This window comes from Sphaeramia orbicularis, chromosome 1 (genome assembly GCF_902148855.1).
Source record: "Sphaeramia orbicularis chromosome 1, fSphaOr1.1, whole genome shotgun sequence".
NCBI lineage: Eukaryota > Metazoa > Chordata > Actinopteri > Kurtiformes > Apogonidae > Sphaeramia > Sphaeramia orbicularis.
The window spans coordinates 39,875,499-39,893,292 of NC_043957.1; the positions used below are offsets into that span (position 1 = coordinate 39,875,499).

A 17,794-nucleotide genomic window follows, 5' to 3' on the forward strand; every position below is an offset into this window, starting at 1 on the left:
TTATCACCATGGTTGTTATTGTTTGTATTGTTGATATTTTCTTGTGAGGGTCTTCACCACCTTCTTCTTCCTTGCCCCCCCATGTCAGGTCCGGCATCGAAATGTGGTTCAACAAAACTCATAATATTCATACGCCTCATATACTTTATGAAGTTTGTCTTGGCAAAGCAAATTTGTTCAGCACCAAAAGGCAGCCAGATTACCATTCTGCTATTATGATGGTGGACAAGACAAGTTTAAAAAAAAGCATTTTTAAAAATAGGATATTTGTGATACAATGAAAAATCCTGCAACCAACAGACCCATTAAAAATTTATGCTAATTTTTTTTAGTCTGTTCTTACTGACTTTGACGTTTTTCTTTTTGTGACAAATTTTTTTTTCCATTATTCTTTTACATGTAGAAAATGACAGACATCACTGGGCTTGCATTTTGACAGGGCTTAGTTGTTATAAACCCCATAATAAATAAAAAGTCACAAAACATTCTCTGGATTCAGAATTTATTTGTTATTTTTATTTATGTTCTTGAAAAAAAATTACCACCTTGGACAAATCAGGTTTTAGGCAACATCATTCCATTTTCATGATAAATGTAGTTGAACAGTTGAATGTAATGGAGCCGTACAAGAAAACAGCTGAATAAGATCAGAAAAGGAGACAGATTTTGAGGCCGGTCAGCAGTTGCATGCATTGCTGTTCCTCTGGTTTCCCTTCAGGCCTCTCTTCACTTCCTCTTCCTCTTCTTCCTCCTCTTCCTCCTCTTCTCTGTCCTTTTACCCTGCTGCTCCCCATCCTCTAGCACCATATTCAACTTCATTTCCTTTTTCCTCTTCTTCTCCATCCTTTCCCATTCACTGTGTCCATCATTTTGTCTGTTTTTCCTCTATCTTTCAGGCTCCATCTCCCTCCCTGCTTCCATCCCTCTCTCCTTACGTTGGATTAGGACAGTTTACAGCCTAGTCGATGCTAATCAGGTTTATCCAGACAGAGGGCGATCATTGGGCTATCAGTAATTACACACTCTGATATTAGCTTACTCAGATATGTGTCCTGGCACATTTTCAATCCACATCATCTCTTTGGATCAAACACATGGTTATCACAATAGTGTGATCCCATACATAACAGCTTAATGTGACAGTTTCCATTCCTTTGTTTTGCCAAACAAAGATCCATCTGTTGTGCAAATAAATTTCATCTAAACACTCAGAAATTTTGTTGATTGTTGCAAATGTGATTACAGATTTATTTCCAGTGACATACTGTGTGATTTCTTTCTTTTTTTTTTTTTTTTTTCATTTCACCACTTCAGCTCAGTCCAATCTGTTCGGTGGGTCATAATTGATATATGAAACACCACAATTGAACCATGAACACTTAGTGACCACACAGAGTGGATTAAAAAAGCCACTGAACTGCTTGTATTAAAGCAGAGGAAAGACAAATGGAGGCAGATATCAGGTTTATAATGTCCAGTCAGCAGGCACAGCAGAGTGTTGGATTGCATTGGGGAAAAAAACATTATCCTGAGCATTTGGCCAATCGTTGAAAGGAGAAGCGATGAGGTATGCTTTGAGCCTGAATTGTGTTTGTGTTTTTTCCTCTCTGTGTCCCTGTGGTTTTGTGCCAACAGGCTGAGAAGGTGTGCTTAGCCGCTGGCCTGAGGGTGTGAAGATAGCCCCATTTGTAGATGATTAAGTTAGAGGGTGTGTGTGCTTGTGCGTCACTAAGAAGGAGAAAGAGGAGAGAGGGGAAGGTGAAACTACAGAAAAGACGATAAAGAGAGAGGGGGGGGATGAGAGCAGTAGAGAGAGAAACGTTTTTCATTACGTAATCTAATCTAAGTGGCTATTTTTCTTGTATAAAACCTCTGTTGCCCTCTGTAAGGCCGCTGTCCTCATCCGTCTAAAAGCACTGAGTGAGTCATGCTGTGGGTCCGCATATACACACTCAAACACACACACCGAGTCATACTGAGTCAGCCCAGATCTGCTATAGACGCTCACCTCAATGATGAATAATGTAATAGGGAAAGGCATATAAGCTGCTCAAATGACATATGAGCGCGGTGGACAGTAGACATATGGATGATCCTGATGGACACACACAAACAGGGACATCTTCAGAGGGCATATGGGCAGCTGGACCAAACTCTGCTAAACAGGTGCATTGTACTTTGACACCTTGAGGTGCAGGTTTCCTTTGTTTAAATGAACAATATTCAGGGCAAGTTATCCAGCTGGCATGGAAAAAGTTAAGTCTCTCCAAAGTACAGTGTTTTTTTTTTGAGGATAAATTTCATCTCTACGGTGTTTTGTCTCTTATTAACAGTTGGACAGCTGCTTTAACTGCTTTACTACTACCATGACTTGATTTATTGGAATATACTGTACATAACAACAGTAAAAAAAACAACAACAAAAAAACACAAAGAATATCTGACAATCGTATTTAAGACTCATAGCAGCAGAATATAAAACCCATGGTATTAATATAACACAAAATAAACGTGCAAACACTCATACTTCTATGTACAGGTATGAGTATTTATGAAATAATTCCTTGTTTTATTTTTTTTTATTATATTTGTAGCTGTGGGACAACTGAACAGTATTAAATAAAGCATCATCTCAATAACCCTTTGACACACAAGCTCCTAAATGGGTCAAAACTGACCTGTATATATTTCTCATTTTATTTCTCATGCTTTGCAGATTGCTTCTTTGTGATTATCACTGAATAAAATATATAATTAACACATTCTAAGTATTCTTTAATAACTTAGTTTTGATGACCACAAATTATTTGTTTGTTATAATAATCATTTTAGAAGTTATTTGGACCTTGATGCTGAAATACAAAACCTTTGTTGGATTATTAGCAAAGTAACTATTTTTAGTAGTAAAACAAGATATTTATTGAGTACCTGGAGTATTAAATTATATATTAAAAATTAAAAAAAAAAAAATCCAGATATAGTGAAGAAGCACCCAGAAATCTATGAAATAACATAAGCAATGAATACAGGTAATTTTTGATCAGTGTTGCATGTTGGAAGGGTTGTGATGCAAAACAGATTTTCATTCAAACATAAGAAAGAAAAAATGAAACTGAAAATGATATGTGTAAATAGTTTGACTGGTGAATTCTAGATAATGAGACTGATTTAAGGCAAAGATAAGAAGAAAATTAAAATTATATTGATATGGAAATTGGCCATACGAGGATGAGAAACAACAAACCTTTTTGTGGTCCATGTGTGAAACATCCCTCTGTCTGCAAAAACTGTTTTTCAAGCACATGCTCAACTGACTGTTGCCCCCTCGCATCCCATCCCCTAAAATCTGTTTGCTTCTAAGACTGCATACCTCAGATCAGAATGTTGGCTCAAGTTTGATCCTAATCTCATGCAAGTTCGCAGAACAACTTATAAGAACAGGGTCATAATAGTGACAGACCCACTGTGAGGACAGGATGGGACTTTACTGGAGACCATGTGGTCTGCAGAAACAAAAATGTGAAAGAAGTTTTAAAACTGAGCTTCAATAAGAATATCATGCAAGTTTTACAGTATTAGTCCCGCTTTCCTTCTGATGATATTTAAAGGTACAATGTGTAGGATTTATATAGTGTTCTTTCCAATAATCAATCTAATTATTGATTATAACTGAATAAAATAGTGCTTAATCAGTCAAAAAAAAAAAAAAATTGTTTGATTACATTTAACCTAGAAAAAAAACATTTAAATATATATAGCATGGGTACTGCTAGCTGGGCCATTATCGCTGCCATCTTTTTCCCTACATAAAAAAAAAAAAAAAATTGGTAAAAAAAAAAAAAAAAAAAAAAATTGGGCTTCTCCATATCTTAGATATTTTCACATTCAGTTCATGAATGTTTTTATTGTTCGACACTTACCTCATCGCTCAATGGAAGGGATGACAGAGAAGTTGAGGTGCTCGGCCTTTTGGCAGGTTGTGGAAATGAAGTTTTCGAAAAATCGCGAAAGATACAGCCAAGGCTTTTTGTTCCGAAGTGCCTGCGGCTAGGTAAGCACAACTCCGGAACAGAGAAATTGCGCTGTCTTTGCATTGATTCAGGTATTTACTGTCACCTATAGGGTAGGGGAGTTACTAACCAAGGTTATTATGGTTTGGGATTTTTAGTTTAGTTTTATTTAGTTTTGACTTTTTTTCCTCTAATTTAATTTGTTTTGCAGGTTCACTAGTTTTTATTAGTTTTTGTTTTTTTGTAAATGCTTAGTTTTAGTTTAGTTTTAGTATTAGTTTTTTTTTTTCGTATCTTTTATCTTCCTCGCCATCCTATTCAAAGAAACCCCATACAGGACTCTGCTGCTTTTTCCTAATTTTCATCTCCATGTTGCCAGGTAGAGTGGGGACGAGAAGCCGACTCTGAACAACAAGTGACGAAAAGTGACAGACCATGAAGTGTCGTATGGTGCTAAAATTGCTTGAGCTAAATAAATCAATTTCATATCAGTCCGGCATTGACAAAGACGAAAACGAAGGGAATTTTATTCATAATAGTTATACGTTTTAGTTAGTTTTGTAAGCACACAATACAGTTTCAGTTTGTTATTGTTTTTTCTTTCAGTTATAGTTTTTATTTTGGTTAACGTAAATGTTTTTTCAATTCTAGTTTTTCTTTTTGAATTAGTTTTCCTTAACAATGGTAACCATGGGAGTTACACACTGTACTTTAAAAATATAATTCCAAGTAAATTGCATTTTTCTACAGAATTAGAAAGACAAACAAACAGCAAGAAAATCAATTAACGTCACAATGAAGTTATGATGTTCTAGTTTGTGCTGCTTCGTCTCACTGCCCTGAAAAAGATACACTGCTGTAGGGCATAGCAGTGTGGTTAAAGTTAATCATGTGCATGTGAAAAAATACAACGGTCCCAGTGTCCTCTCACATATTCCTCCGGAGCGACAGGAAACACATACACAAAACAAGAGATAAGAGACATATGAGATAAAAAGCACAAGCACAAGCCACCACATTTGAGCATGTGGGTGGCAAATAAAGAGCAGGCATGGTTCACTGCCAGAAAAAAAAATATAAATGTGGATTTTTGTTTGACTTCTTTTTTAATGAGCCTCTATTGTCCCTTAAAATCAGCACAACTTAACAAATCAACCCACAACTATTTTTGCGGTGACTTCCAAATGAATTTTTTTCTACATTTAACCCATAAAGACCCAAACATCCACCATCGACCAAAAGCACCTACTGATCTAAGCTGTTTAATACCTGTCGATCCACAAATTCTATCAATACGTGTAAATAATTGGTGTAAAATTGAGTTTTTCATCTTTTCGTGGTCATCAGATAAGACCCATTTGGATGTTCAGAGGCTCCGTAGTGAACATGGAAACAGCATAATCTTCTGTAACATTGATTCACCAGTAAATCCCATGGAGTTTGATAAATGACAATGGATGGACCCACTTATTTTATGTTCAGTTAATGATATCTTTCCTGAAAATATCAGTTTTTCTCCAGATTTCTCTGTTTGGGATATAATAACCCTCAACTTTAATCTAAGCTTTTAAGAACATTTACATCAGGGGTGTCAAACTCATTTTAGTTCAGGGGCCATATTCAGCTAAATTTGATCTGAAGTGGGCCGGACCCAGAAAAATAATAACATAATAACCTATCAGTAAGGACGACCGCAATTTTTGTCTTTGTTTTAGTGTAAAAAAAAAAACATTAAATTGTGAAAATACTTACTTTTATAAACTATCCCAAAAAAAAAAAAAAAAAAAAAAAAACCCTGAAAAAACTGAAATTTAAATTAAAAAACGTAACAACAACAATTTTATTCCTCAACTTATCATTTCTACATGTGCATTATGGATCGGATCTACAAAGACACTAAACAGAGGAATAGGCAGAAAATAGTTCAAATTGGGCTGAATTTTCTTTAGACATTTCAGGTTGTTCATATTTGTTCAGGTTATTCACATTTTAGTGTTACAGGATAGTTTTCGAAATGTAAATATTTTCATAATTTAATGTTATTTTTTCCATTAAAACAAAGGAAAAAAAATTAAGTTGTTAATTCTAGATTTTTTTGGCTTAATTCAAGATTTTTTTTACTTAATTGAAGATTTTTTTTTTTGCTTAATTCAAGATTTTTTTTTTTTTTACTTAATTGAAGATTTTTTTTTATCTTAATTCAAAAATTTTTTTTGCTTAATTGAAGATTTTTTTTTTTACTTAATTGAAGATTTTTTTGTTTGCTTAATTGAAGATTTTTTTTTCTTAATTGAAGATTTTTTTACTTAACTGAAGATTTTTTTTTGCTTAATTGAAGATTTTTTTTTTTTTACTTAATTGAAGATTTTTTTTTTTTTTTTTTGGCTTAATTCAAGATGTTTTTCCTTAATTCAACCTAATTTTCTTTTTGCTTAATTCAGTTCAAGACTGTGGAATTTTTGCACTTGGCAAAAACATCCCAGGAGCCGAACTGGACCCTTTGGCGGGCCACATTTGGCCCCCGGGCCGCATGTTTGACACCCCTGATCTACATGATCAGTGAATTAAATATAGGAAAATTCATGATTTTCACTGAAAAAACGCTAAATACAGAGGGTAATATTACAATAAATGGTGATAAATCACTTAAGAAAGGTTAAATTGTGAGAAAAATTAATTTTGAGAACTACCACAAAAGTCACAGTGGGTCTTTATGAGTTATCATCATTCATTATCATAATTATCCCTTGCATTCATCTGGACAATACTGTAAATGTACAACTTGGCAAATGAGAATTGAGAAAACCCACAGATAAACATTTTGTCTATATGTGATAACTCAAATGTTTTGTTGAGCTGCATGTACTGTATATGATAGAGGGAGTTAGTTGTTATCTTTCTGGAATAAACTCAGCACCACCACACTTAGGAGCATTTATTGACTCCAAGCAGCACATAAAGTTGATTAAATCTGGGAAAAGTGAGACCTCTAAGATAATGCTGATTAAAACTAGGAAACGTGAGACCATGAAGTGCATCACAAACTGGATGAGCCACTGCAGGGAAACTCCTGCAGAGATAGAGCTGTCATCATCACAGCAGGATGGACGACTGTTTTTGTGCAGAGAAGTGTCAGAAGAGGCTGCCAGATCAGATAAGTCACCGTAATGATCCTGTATTCTACCATGTGGGATAAATAAGCCTGTTTCCAGCACACTCTCATTCAACACTACAGCTCTGCCTTGACATCATTAGTATTCATTTGCATTCCATCTCTCGCAATAAGAAAACAGTGAAGGTAGCTTGAAAAGTGTCATGTTTTTTTTCCAGTAATAACCGACTCATCACCTTGGAACGGGTCCAACCAATGCGGGACAGAAAGGAGTGGCAGGGAGCCAAGCGGAGCGATGCGCACTGTGTCTTTAAGTAACGGTGAAACGCACCAAACGGAGTCCAGCCTACAGGATCATTTTGTTTGTGCGCTCACAACCGTGGAAGGACCTGTTCTGCGCCTACTGTGGATACAGGATATAGTATTTTTTTAAGAGCAAGATGCTTATTCCTGAGCTTGGAACCAATGGAATAGAATAAAAAGGGCTTGAAAACCGCCGAGTCATGAGGTGCTTTTTACTTATTTTTGCGTCACAGTTGATTTTGCTGCCACTGACAGGTAAGAAACATAGGTTTATAGAAACTACTGATATATTGTTAGAAAAACTGTCACTGCTAACTTGACTGCAACGTTGCTATTTCACGTTTGTTTAATCATTTTCGCAAAGGATTCTAACATGTAATGGATGTGGGTGCGTCTTTGTTGAGTTTATAATTGTGTTCTTATTACCTACTTTATTAGTCCCTCACTATATAAATATATACATATACAAAAGGTCTAATTTACTTATGTATTCGGGCTTTTGACTTTTCAAGCTTTGCCCAAATTATTGACTCATTTTGCAGTCAGTTATGTTTTGTCTTTTTATCCAGCGTGCGTCTTTGCGCACGTTTCGAGCTGCTTCTCAAACACCCCTCTGACACGGACATAAATAATTAAATAATCCCTCCACGCTGCCTTTGAGATGTGTTTTTTCTGCGTGTTTGATGCAAAGTTTAACGGTACAGTCAAGTCATCCTATAACCTGCCAACTCAGATTAGATCAGGACGCAGTTGCGTAACCACTGTATCCAGGTACGCGGGAGATGCCTTTGGGTTGCGTCTGTCTTTCCCGGCAGGCAACAGGTGTGTGTGTGTGTGTGTGTGTGTGTGTGTGTGTGTGTGTGTGTGTGTGTGTGTGTGTGTGTGGACCAGGCGATTAAATATTTATTTAACTGAAATTAAAGGGATTAGGTTGTGCGTCTTAGCACGGCAACAGAAAGAACAAAGAGCCAGAAGAGTGGCACATACACACTTATTTACACAAACACACCCAACAGCTCTGACATCTCTGACTGTTGTGATCACAGCTTTGTATTTACTCATCTAACAGCCTCGGGTTTGTGTGTGAAACCGTTTACAAATCATGCAGTGCCAAATTTAAGGTCACATTCTTACAGAAAACAGTGTGTGTGTGTGTGTGTGTGTGTGTGTGTGTGTGTGTGTGTGTGTGTGTGTGTGTGGAGAAAGCATGTACTTATGGCCTGCAAAAACAAAGATATTGATATTTTTGAAGCGGGAATGTCTGCACTCTCTGCTGCCCTGTTTGGCCTGAAGGCACAACAGTCACATGAAGATCCTGTTGTTTAAAGCCTTCTTATCATGTGGAAAAAAAAAAAAAAAAAAGCTAAAGAAGAAGAGCCTGGGCTGTTGGGGGTTAAATTAAGAAGATCAAGATGCTGGTTTAGTTTACTCATCTTAAGAGAATGGATTTAGGGACTTAATGCATGATTACTCAGCGGGTAGACAGCTCATAATTATTGATTGTTCAATTGAGCCATAGTGGTTAGATAGCACTTTGTCTTAAGGGCCCCTGTGCCAATCATACCATCCTATTTAACCGTTACATTAGACATTAGATTCTACTGTACTCTATATTTGATTCTAACCTACTCTGATCTGTCTTGCTTTCCCCAGTTACTGGTTACTGTTTGTCTATTTCTTTCTATTTTTGCTTAAGATGACAATTGATAGCTATTTCCCAAAGTTTAACCCATGTCCTGCTCCACATTGCATCACTCCTCGCTGTGTATCCCCTTGTTTCAGTGTGGTGCGAGCTGGTCATCACCCCCAGCGGACCTCATGTGGTTGTTCCCAAGAGGGGAAAGCTGGAGTTGCGTTGCCATGACAATTCTACAAAGTCTGATGCCCCATCGAGGTTGAGGTGGCAAAGGGAGAGGGCTCGCAGGCTGGAGGGAGAGGTGGAGGAGGATGGGGTGGCTTACATCAGGGTGTCAGCAGCACAGGGCTACCACATGGGCCGATATGTATGTGTCAACAACAGCACGCTGGAACACAGCTCCATCTATGTATACGTGAAAGGTGGGTGTTTGACGTCAACGAAAAAAAAAAAAAATCCTGGTGATTTGCAAATATGTGGCGAGACTTCCCTAACTACCCCCCCCCCCCCTTCCCTTCATCTTCTTAGACCCCCAAAATATCTTCCAGCGCACCATGGTGAATCTCATCCTAGTCCGTGCAGGTGAGAACTGCACCATTCCCTGCCTTGTGACTGACCCCGAGGTCACCAACATGGCTTTGGAGAGCTGTGATGGACGACCTTTGCCCTCTGGTATGAGCTATAGGAGCAATCTCCAGCGAGGAATCATCATCAACAATGCAAAAAAGGAGTTTGAAGGTTGTTATGTGTGTGTGGGACAGCTTGGTGGAGAAAAAGTGACATCTTTCCAATACACTGTGGATGTACGACTAGGTAAGTGAACGTTTTGATGCACAATCCATTGCAGTGGTCTAGATCTACAATTTTGCAGACGTATGCATTATGAACCTGAGTGGGCTTCACACAAGTGTGTAGTGGTTCTCAATGTGGCAGAGCTTTACTAGATCTGACATTTGGGTGTTAATGAAGCAAATGTTGAAGCAGAAAAGTTGAACACTGGAGATGTACAGCTATTGAGAAGAAAGGAGATAAAGATATGAGTAAGAGCAGGCAAAAGGTTTAGATATTCCTTTAAAATTTACTCCAAAATCCATCCTCACAAGCTAACATGAGTGTAAGATTAAACTATTACTTACTCCTTAGTGACTTTGTGATCAAGTACCGTACTTATCTCTGTACACATGTATTGTATATATCAGTGGTTCCCAACCTTCTAAGTCTTGTGACTCCATTTTAATTTCTGGCGACCCCAGACATTCAAAACAGAGACTTTTTTTTTGCTAAAATTAATTTGTTTTTGATCATGTAATAGTTTGCTATACTATGTTGTAAATAAACGTTAATTTTAGATGACATTTAGTCTATATAATGTATATTATTATGGACGGAGGCAGAAAAGCCAGGTGTAGATTACTGCACAAAGTGAGAATTTGATTTTCCTTGGTCAGGATATGTACAGTCAGTCCAGCTTGGATTTACAAGGCTGACAATTAATACTGAACAAACAATAACTCAAACTATGAATTATGAAAGAGCTGCAGCATCTGAAACCAACCACAATGAACATTTGAAAGATAAACAGTACCACAGTGCTTCAGTTTCAGCTTCACAGTTTGTCTTTTATGGATTAAGATTGTCTCTGTCAACTCACCATATATTTTTTATTAGTAAGTTTTTATTTTATTTTTATCAATTACCAGAAATTTCAGGTGACCCCATTTGAATTCCAGGCAACCATGACCCCAAGGTTGAAAAACACTGGAATATATTATCTTGGTTAATTCTATAGACATTTTTAGCTTAATAGTTCTTACTTTTGCACTTCTTACCATGTCTGGGTTGCTATTGTATGATCAGCCTAGCTATTTATTTATTCTTAATTTTTTTCCTTCTCTTCCTTCTTCTCTCTTCTCATTCGTCTTTCTTTCATATTTTATTCTTATTCTAGGAAAAAGTTATTCCACTTTTAGAATTTAAGACCTTTTTTATGTATTTGGCTGTAACTGTTCAGCCTGAGCATATTTTCCTATATCTATCATTGTTTTCTTCCAGTATATCAGTACTTCGTAATCCATGTGATGTTTTATTATGTTGGTTGTTTGTCCAGGGCAACAAATGGAAATTAGCTCCTTTGCTAAATCTTGTGCATACATCTTGTTTTTTGTAACTAATGCCAATACACATTGTCCTGTAGCTAAATAAATAAATACTAAATACTTGTGGAAAATCTTGCAAATCCCAGAGTAAACAGTGAAGTAATTACAGAGGAAATAGTTGCATTAAACATAAAGATAAGTGGTCCCTGTCAATAATCTTCCAGTTTAAAACTAGTTGAACAAGAGAGTAAGGGTCATTTTTCTATCTTATGATTAACTTTGACATGATATATTTTGATATACTATGCGATGTGTTGCCGGTAACACTGGGTAAAGTGATAGACGTATAGCATAGGAGACAGTGGAATAGTAGAGAGTACTGATACATATTAAAAAGCACTCTAAAAACATCTAAGTAAGAACCTGATAATGTCTGCTTTGTGCCTGCATTACATCAGCATTTTCAGCCCGGTCCGCAGTGAAACAGAGACACGCTGGGAGGAGTAATGACGAGTGTGCTTTGGACCGAAAGGCTGGTGTGGTGGAGAGAAGGAGTGAGAAAAACAGACATGAGGGAGGGAAAAGCAGGAAGATTAGAGGAGTCCCGTACAGAACAAAGCTTTGAAACGAAACATGAAGGCTGTGTTTGGGGTAAATAGAATTACAGCCTTAGCTAAACAGAGCTACTGAAGTGACGTCAGCAGGTTTACATCGGGAATTGATCACACCGTTTAAGTGGGACAAGTGTATGCATATGAAAATACAATGAGTAAAAGCATGTATTAGTGTGTATTTGTGCACTGATGCAGTCCCTGCTTTCAGAGAAGCATGAGTGCATCACCGTTAAGGCTCCTTTAACATAATTCAGTTATTCGTTCATTATGTTTTATTGCAATGTCAAACTGTTTCAGATGCCTTTTATGAAATCAGGAAGGAACAGAGGTTTGCATGCTTAGAGATTAACGTCCTTTTATGAGTGTGGCATTAAACACACATTCACACACAGAGTGATTTACAATCTGCACACAGTAAAACCCCTCTTAACAACAGTATAAGCTCAGACACATTTATATCCTGCAACTGATCTGAGGAAGTACAAAGATGGAGATCACAGTGACCCAAGTGTCCCTCATGTAAAAGTAAATATCCTGGAGACACATTCAACAAGGTCTTAAGTAAGATTAAGGGGTCAAATGAGATTGTGCTTGCATTGAAAAAGCAAAATGATCGTTAGACAATAAACCAGGTGAGATTTCATTGTCATTTCTTGGTCCAGTGCCAGAGGTGCCTCCGGTGATCGCACTGTCTCAGAAAGATACCGTCATCTTGAGGAAGGGAGAGCAGTTTGAAGTCACATGTAGCTCCTCCAACGTCAACCCAGACTTCAGCATCAAGTGGAACTTCCCTCTAACAGCGGTGAGATCAACAGGCCCTTATCCACCAAAATCCCAGGAACTTTATGACCAGGAACTTTTTTTTTTACCAGGAACTTCTTTGTGTACGTAGGGAGGTTTATCTAATGTGTGTGTTAAATATGTTTATCCCAGTCTGTGGTTAAGTCAGTTGTGTAAATTAAATAGTGTAATCTGAGTTTCCTGATTAGTTTGCACTTAAAAAAAAACAAAAAAACAAAAGGTGCTACCTGGGTCGCCATCACATCTGTATGAGCATATACCTTGACTCATCTTTGCCCTTGATGTCCTGCAGCATCCAGATGAATCCCACACCTCACGCATCTTGACTGGTTCCCATGGTTACCAACGTGCCACCTCGCTTTTGATCAGATCTGTCAACCAATCACATTCGGGCACCTACCACTGCCATGCCCGTAATGAGAGAGGTGCCAGCTCCAGGGCGCTGCACCTGGATGTCCGTGGTGAGTATTCATAAAAGTTTATTGGTTTAGGGTGTCTGGTTTCAACTGAGCTGTTAAATCTCCGCCAAGACAGTTGCTTTTCCACAGGAATGTTGATTGATGCCTAACACAACAAAGACAATGCTGAGAACAAACCCACAGCACTTTTTTTTTTCCACTGAAATTATTTATAGGACTGATATTTTGCTCTTTTTAACCCTTTCATGCATGAATTATGAGAACCTTAATCAAGATTTTATTCTAGACATTTAGGCATGAAAAAAAAAACAAAAAAAACAAACAAAAACTATGCGATTGATTTTTTTATGATCCTTTTTTTTCATGGAGTTACCAAAATGTCCACTCAGCTGGACACCATGCATTTAATGTTAGAAGCAAAGAAACGTGTATTTACTGATATACTGTGAGAAAACTATGAAATAAATGCTGATAATCGGATGTTTTCTCACATTTTAACATACCTGCATGGATATAATATGCAAAAAAAAAAAAAAAAAAAAACTTTTTGTCTAACAATTAACAATTTTTTACACTCAAACATGTTAGTGCAGATCAGGTTTATCTAGAACAGCAAAGTTACAGTAATGGTATGAATTGCAGTTTATGGGATGATGCATAAGTGTCCACTGTGTTGGCTGATATGGAACTAAAACAACAAAATCCATGAATATACAATACAAGAGAACACCTTTGAACAGCTGTCCACTGTAGTGACCACTGTGCATGAAAGGGTTAAATGGAATTATGCATTTTAAATCATTTCCCTGTGGTCTACATAAACTGTAAATGCTATGCTTGGGTTTGAATTCTTCATTAATTCAACTCCACAGGTCCATCTTCAACCCTATTTCTGAGTAATGACACCAGAAAGGTTGTTTTGAGTGCTGGCCCTTTAAATACACATGACCCCACCCCCTCCAGGTTGTTGACTGTGCTGCTCTGTCCTGTTTAACCAACAACTGAACATTTTAGGGAATTGGCTCGAAGTTTGGACACATTTTCAGTATGGACTACAACCGCTACTGCTGACAAACAATTATGTCGTACTCTGAGAAATGTTTGTCGAGGTCTTGACCTTATATGTGCAAATGTCCTGCTGTAACTAGTTATAGACATAACAAATTAAGCAGGAATTAAAACAGGTTGTAGAAATCCACTCGATTTCTGCCAAAATGAATATAAAGATAGCTTTGCAGCACCTGGTGGGTTCAAATTCAAACTTTTTCAACTATTAGGGTCCAAATACACAAATAAATGTACCAAAGACTAATAAAAATGGGTTGAGCTAAATATGACTCCTTTTAAGAAGTTTGCCTTTGGCTTTTGTTTTTGGATATTCATCATTAACTGCCTCACAGGCAGTCATTGTTCACCAGTGACAATGTCTGGCAGCAGACCACAACGACCACATTTACATGGCATCATGGGAAATATGTAGTAACTTGAGATAATTTCAGTCTAAATACTCATATTGAAAATGAAAGAAGGTGTGAGTAGGCGTTGTAGCAGAAACAGTAGAGGAAAAAGGACTCATTTATTTCTTGAGTAAAATTAGCAATACTACAGCGTATAAATAGTCTGGTATAAGTAAAAGCCCTGCAATCAAAACCTTCATCTTCTGCCTTTTCTGGTGAATATCAAGTATTTTCCTGACACTGATGAGGACCATTTTACTGCACAGTGACTACGTCTACTTCTTAAACATTAAGTACATTTTGCCAATAATACTTGCATAAATTATTTAACCAAAATGCTGACCTTTTTTGTAGTGGACTATTTGCACAGTTTAGTATTAGTACTAGTTTTACTTAACCCATAAAGACCTACAACTATTTTTTGTGACTTTAAAATTAAATTTTCTTTATACTTAACTTTTCCAAAGTGATTTATCAACATTTTCTACATTCTCCTCTGCACTGAAAATCAGGTATTTTCTTGTATTTAATTAAATGACCATGTAACTGTTTATAAAAATTAGAAGTAAATTCAAAAGGTTTTTGTATTGTAACTGTGAATACTGAAGCAAGAGAGACTTTCAACAAAATACATCATTAACTGGATGCAAAAACAAGCTTCTACTATAACGATCATTTCTCAAACTACATGGATTTTATTGGTGAATTAATGCTGCAGAATATGACGGTGTTTCCATGTATCACAGTGGAGACACCGAATGTTCCAAATGATGACATGAAATTTGACTTTTTTTATGCCGTTTTTAACAGATTTTAATTTGTCTTTGTTTTTATGATGGTTGTGTTTTGTTGCCCTTAGCCTACTTTACACCCTATATTATCACTAGTTTTATTTACTTATTTAATCCTTTGTTTTATGTTTGGTGTACAGCACTTTGGCCAGCTGTAAAGTTCTTAAAGTGCATTATAAATAAAGTTGGTATGGTATGAAAAGCTAAGAAATGAGAGTGTAATGATCTGAGTACGGTGACTGAACCCAAATGCAAGACCCGGAGGCAGACGTAAAAGTTTACAGTGTTTATTAAACACAGGTTTAACTGACAAGTCTTGGGTAGTGATTGAATACCGATTCTTGAGGTCACAGAGTTCAGGGTTCTTCACGGGGTTTGTGAAGTGGACCAGAGACGGACCCTCACAGCCCGGACCGAAAACATACGTCGGGTATCCGACTAGGGGAAAGCAGAGGGATGTCAGTAAACAGACCAGGTCATACATGGGAAGGCACACGGATAGGCAACAGTACATGGGGGACAGACAAGCTCACGTACCAGTAAAACAGGCAGGAAGGTCAAACACACGCAGAATCAACGGTAGCAGAGGCACAGACAGGGGTCAGGTAAAAGGCAGAGGTCCAGAAAAACAATCCGGGTCAAAAAACAGGCAGACAGACAAACAGGATCCAAAAACGCTGGTAAGTAACACACAAGGAAATACAAACTGGCACAGGACAGGGGAAAACACAGGGCTTAAATACACAAGAGGGAGGGAAGACAATGAGACACAGGTGGAACAAATCAGGGCGGGGACAGGTAATCACACACAGGTGGAAATGATTAGGGAAAGGAAGCAAAGACACCAGACATGGCACATGAGGAGAACTTAACAAAATAAAACAGGAAATGACAGACAAAACACACAAGACAGACAAAACCAGACTAATGTCTGGTGGCAGATGTGACAGAAAGTGCATTTTACCTGAATTATTTACATGTGTGGGCGACATGGTGGTGCAGTGGTTAGCACTCGTGCCTCACAGCAAGAAGGTCCTGGGTTCGATTCCAACACCAGTCGACGGGGGGTGGGACCTTTCTGTGTGGAGTTTGCATGTTCTCCCCGTGTCTGCGTGGGTTCTCTCCGGGTACTCCGGCTTCCTCCCACCATCCAAAGACATGCACTAATAGGTTAATTGGTTAATCTAAATTGCCCATAGGTGTGAATGTGTGAGTGATTGTTTGTCTCTATATGTTCAGCCCTGTGATGAACTGGTGACTTGTCCAGGGTGTACCCCGCCTTCGCCCCTATGTAGCTGGGATAGGCTCCAAGCGACCCCCGTGACCCTAGTGAGGATAAAGCGGGTTCAGAAAATGAATGAATGAATGAATGAATATTTACATGTATTGGTAGGATCAGTGGTTAAAAAGTTATTAAACACTTAAAATCAGTACATGCTTTTGGTTGTTGTTGGGCTTTAGGTGAAGGATAAGTAAAAGTACAAAAGCATTAAAATACAGAGTAGCATTTATCACTGGTTTCTAATTATCGATACACTAAAGTATTCAGTTTTAATGCAGCATCTGGGCCTTAATTGATGCGCGTGTTGTTGGCTAGATAATAATATATTATATTTGTTGATCTTTATTTCAAATTAATTATATCATACCGCAAATTAACCATTGGCTAAAGTTACTTGTGATAAATGTAGTGATGTAAAGACAACAATTCAACCTCTAAAATGTAGTGGAGTTGAAGTACAGAGCAACAAGAAATGGAAATACTCAATTAAATTGCAGATACCACAAAATTGTAAAGAATTGTATGGTGAAAACACATTTGATTACTGGTCAGAAATCCCTCCTCTTCAAAATGTGTCTCCTGAAAGGTATTGCATACCATCACTATGAGATGGTTTTAATAGAACTGGAACCTTTAGTGCTACTGACAGTATAATCCAGTATACTACAATATAGTTTTCATATTTCTGTTGTTCAGACCGGGGGTTCATTACCATGTTAGGAAGTCCAGATCCGGTGCAGGCTGATGTCAAAGAGGGGGAGAGCCTGAGCCTCAGAGTACAGTTTGATGCCTACCCTGCACCCAGGTCCCTCTCCTGGTCTTACAACGGCCAGCGTCTCCTCAACACCACTGAACACGTCATCACTGTCCACCGCCACAAATACAGGTACAAGTGGTGTGCCAGTAACATGACACTGCAGGTATACTGTACATGAAGGAGGAAATGCACACTCAGACATGTCATTCATGTTGTCAGGTACATCAGTGAGCTGAGACTGGTCCGGGTTCTTGGATCAGAGGGTGGAATCTACCAGTTCTCAGTTGGTCATGAAGATGCAGCTGTCAATCACTCATTTCACGTTTATGTCAGCAGTGAGTTTCACATAACACAGTTTACACTTTAGTTGACATTGTAGCTGTATTTTTTACTTCTGGATACCTCTTTTTTTCTTTAAACCTGTGCATCTTCTTCATAAGGTAAACCAGTTATCATCGCTCAGGAAGGACCTGTTGATGGACAGGTGCGGTGCATCGCTGCAGGTTTCCCAGTTCC

General features: G+C 37.7%; 1 protein-coding gene across 1 annotated transcript in view; it reads left to right on the plus strand.

The window, feature by feature from the left end:
• The first annotated feature begins 7,364 nt into the window (after positions 1-7,364).
• kitb (KIT proto-oncogene, receptor tyrosine kinase b) overlaps positions 7,365-17,794 on the plus strand; it is a 31,591-nt gene continuing 21,161 nt past the window's right edge. The window contains 8 exon segments of the mRNA XM_030147553.1: positions 7,365-7,680; positions 9,208-9,483; positions 9,590-9,874; positions 12,434-12,573; positions 12,865-13,033; positions 17,218-17,407; positions 17,498-17,613; positions 17,719-17,794. The exon segment at positions 17,719-17,794 is cut by the window's right edge and continues 2 nt beyond it. Coding sequence (XP_030003413.1) covers positions 7,626-7,680; positions 9,208-9,483; positions 9,590-9,874; positions 12,434-12,573; positions 12,865-13,033; positions 17,218-17,407; positions 17,498-17,613; positions 17,719-17,794 — 1,307 coding nt within the window. The 5' untranslated portion in view covers positions 7,365-7,625.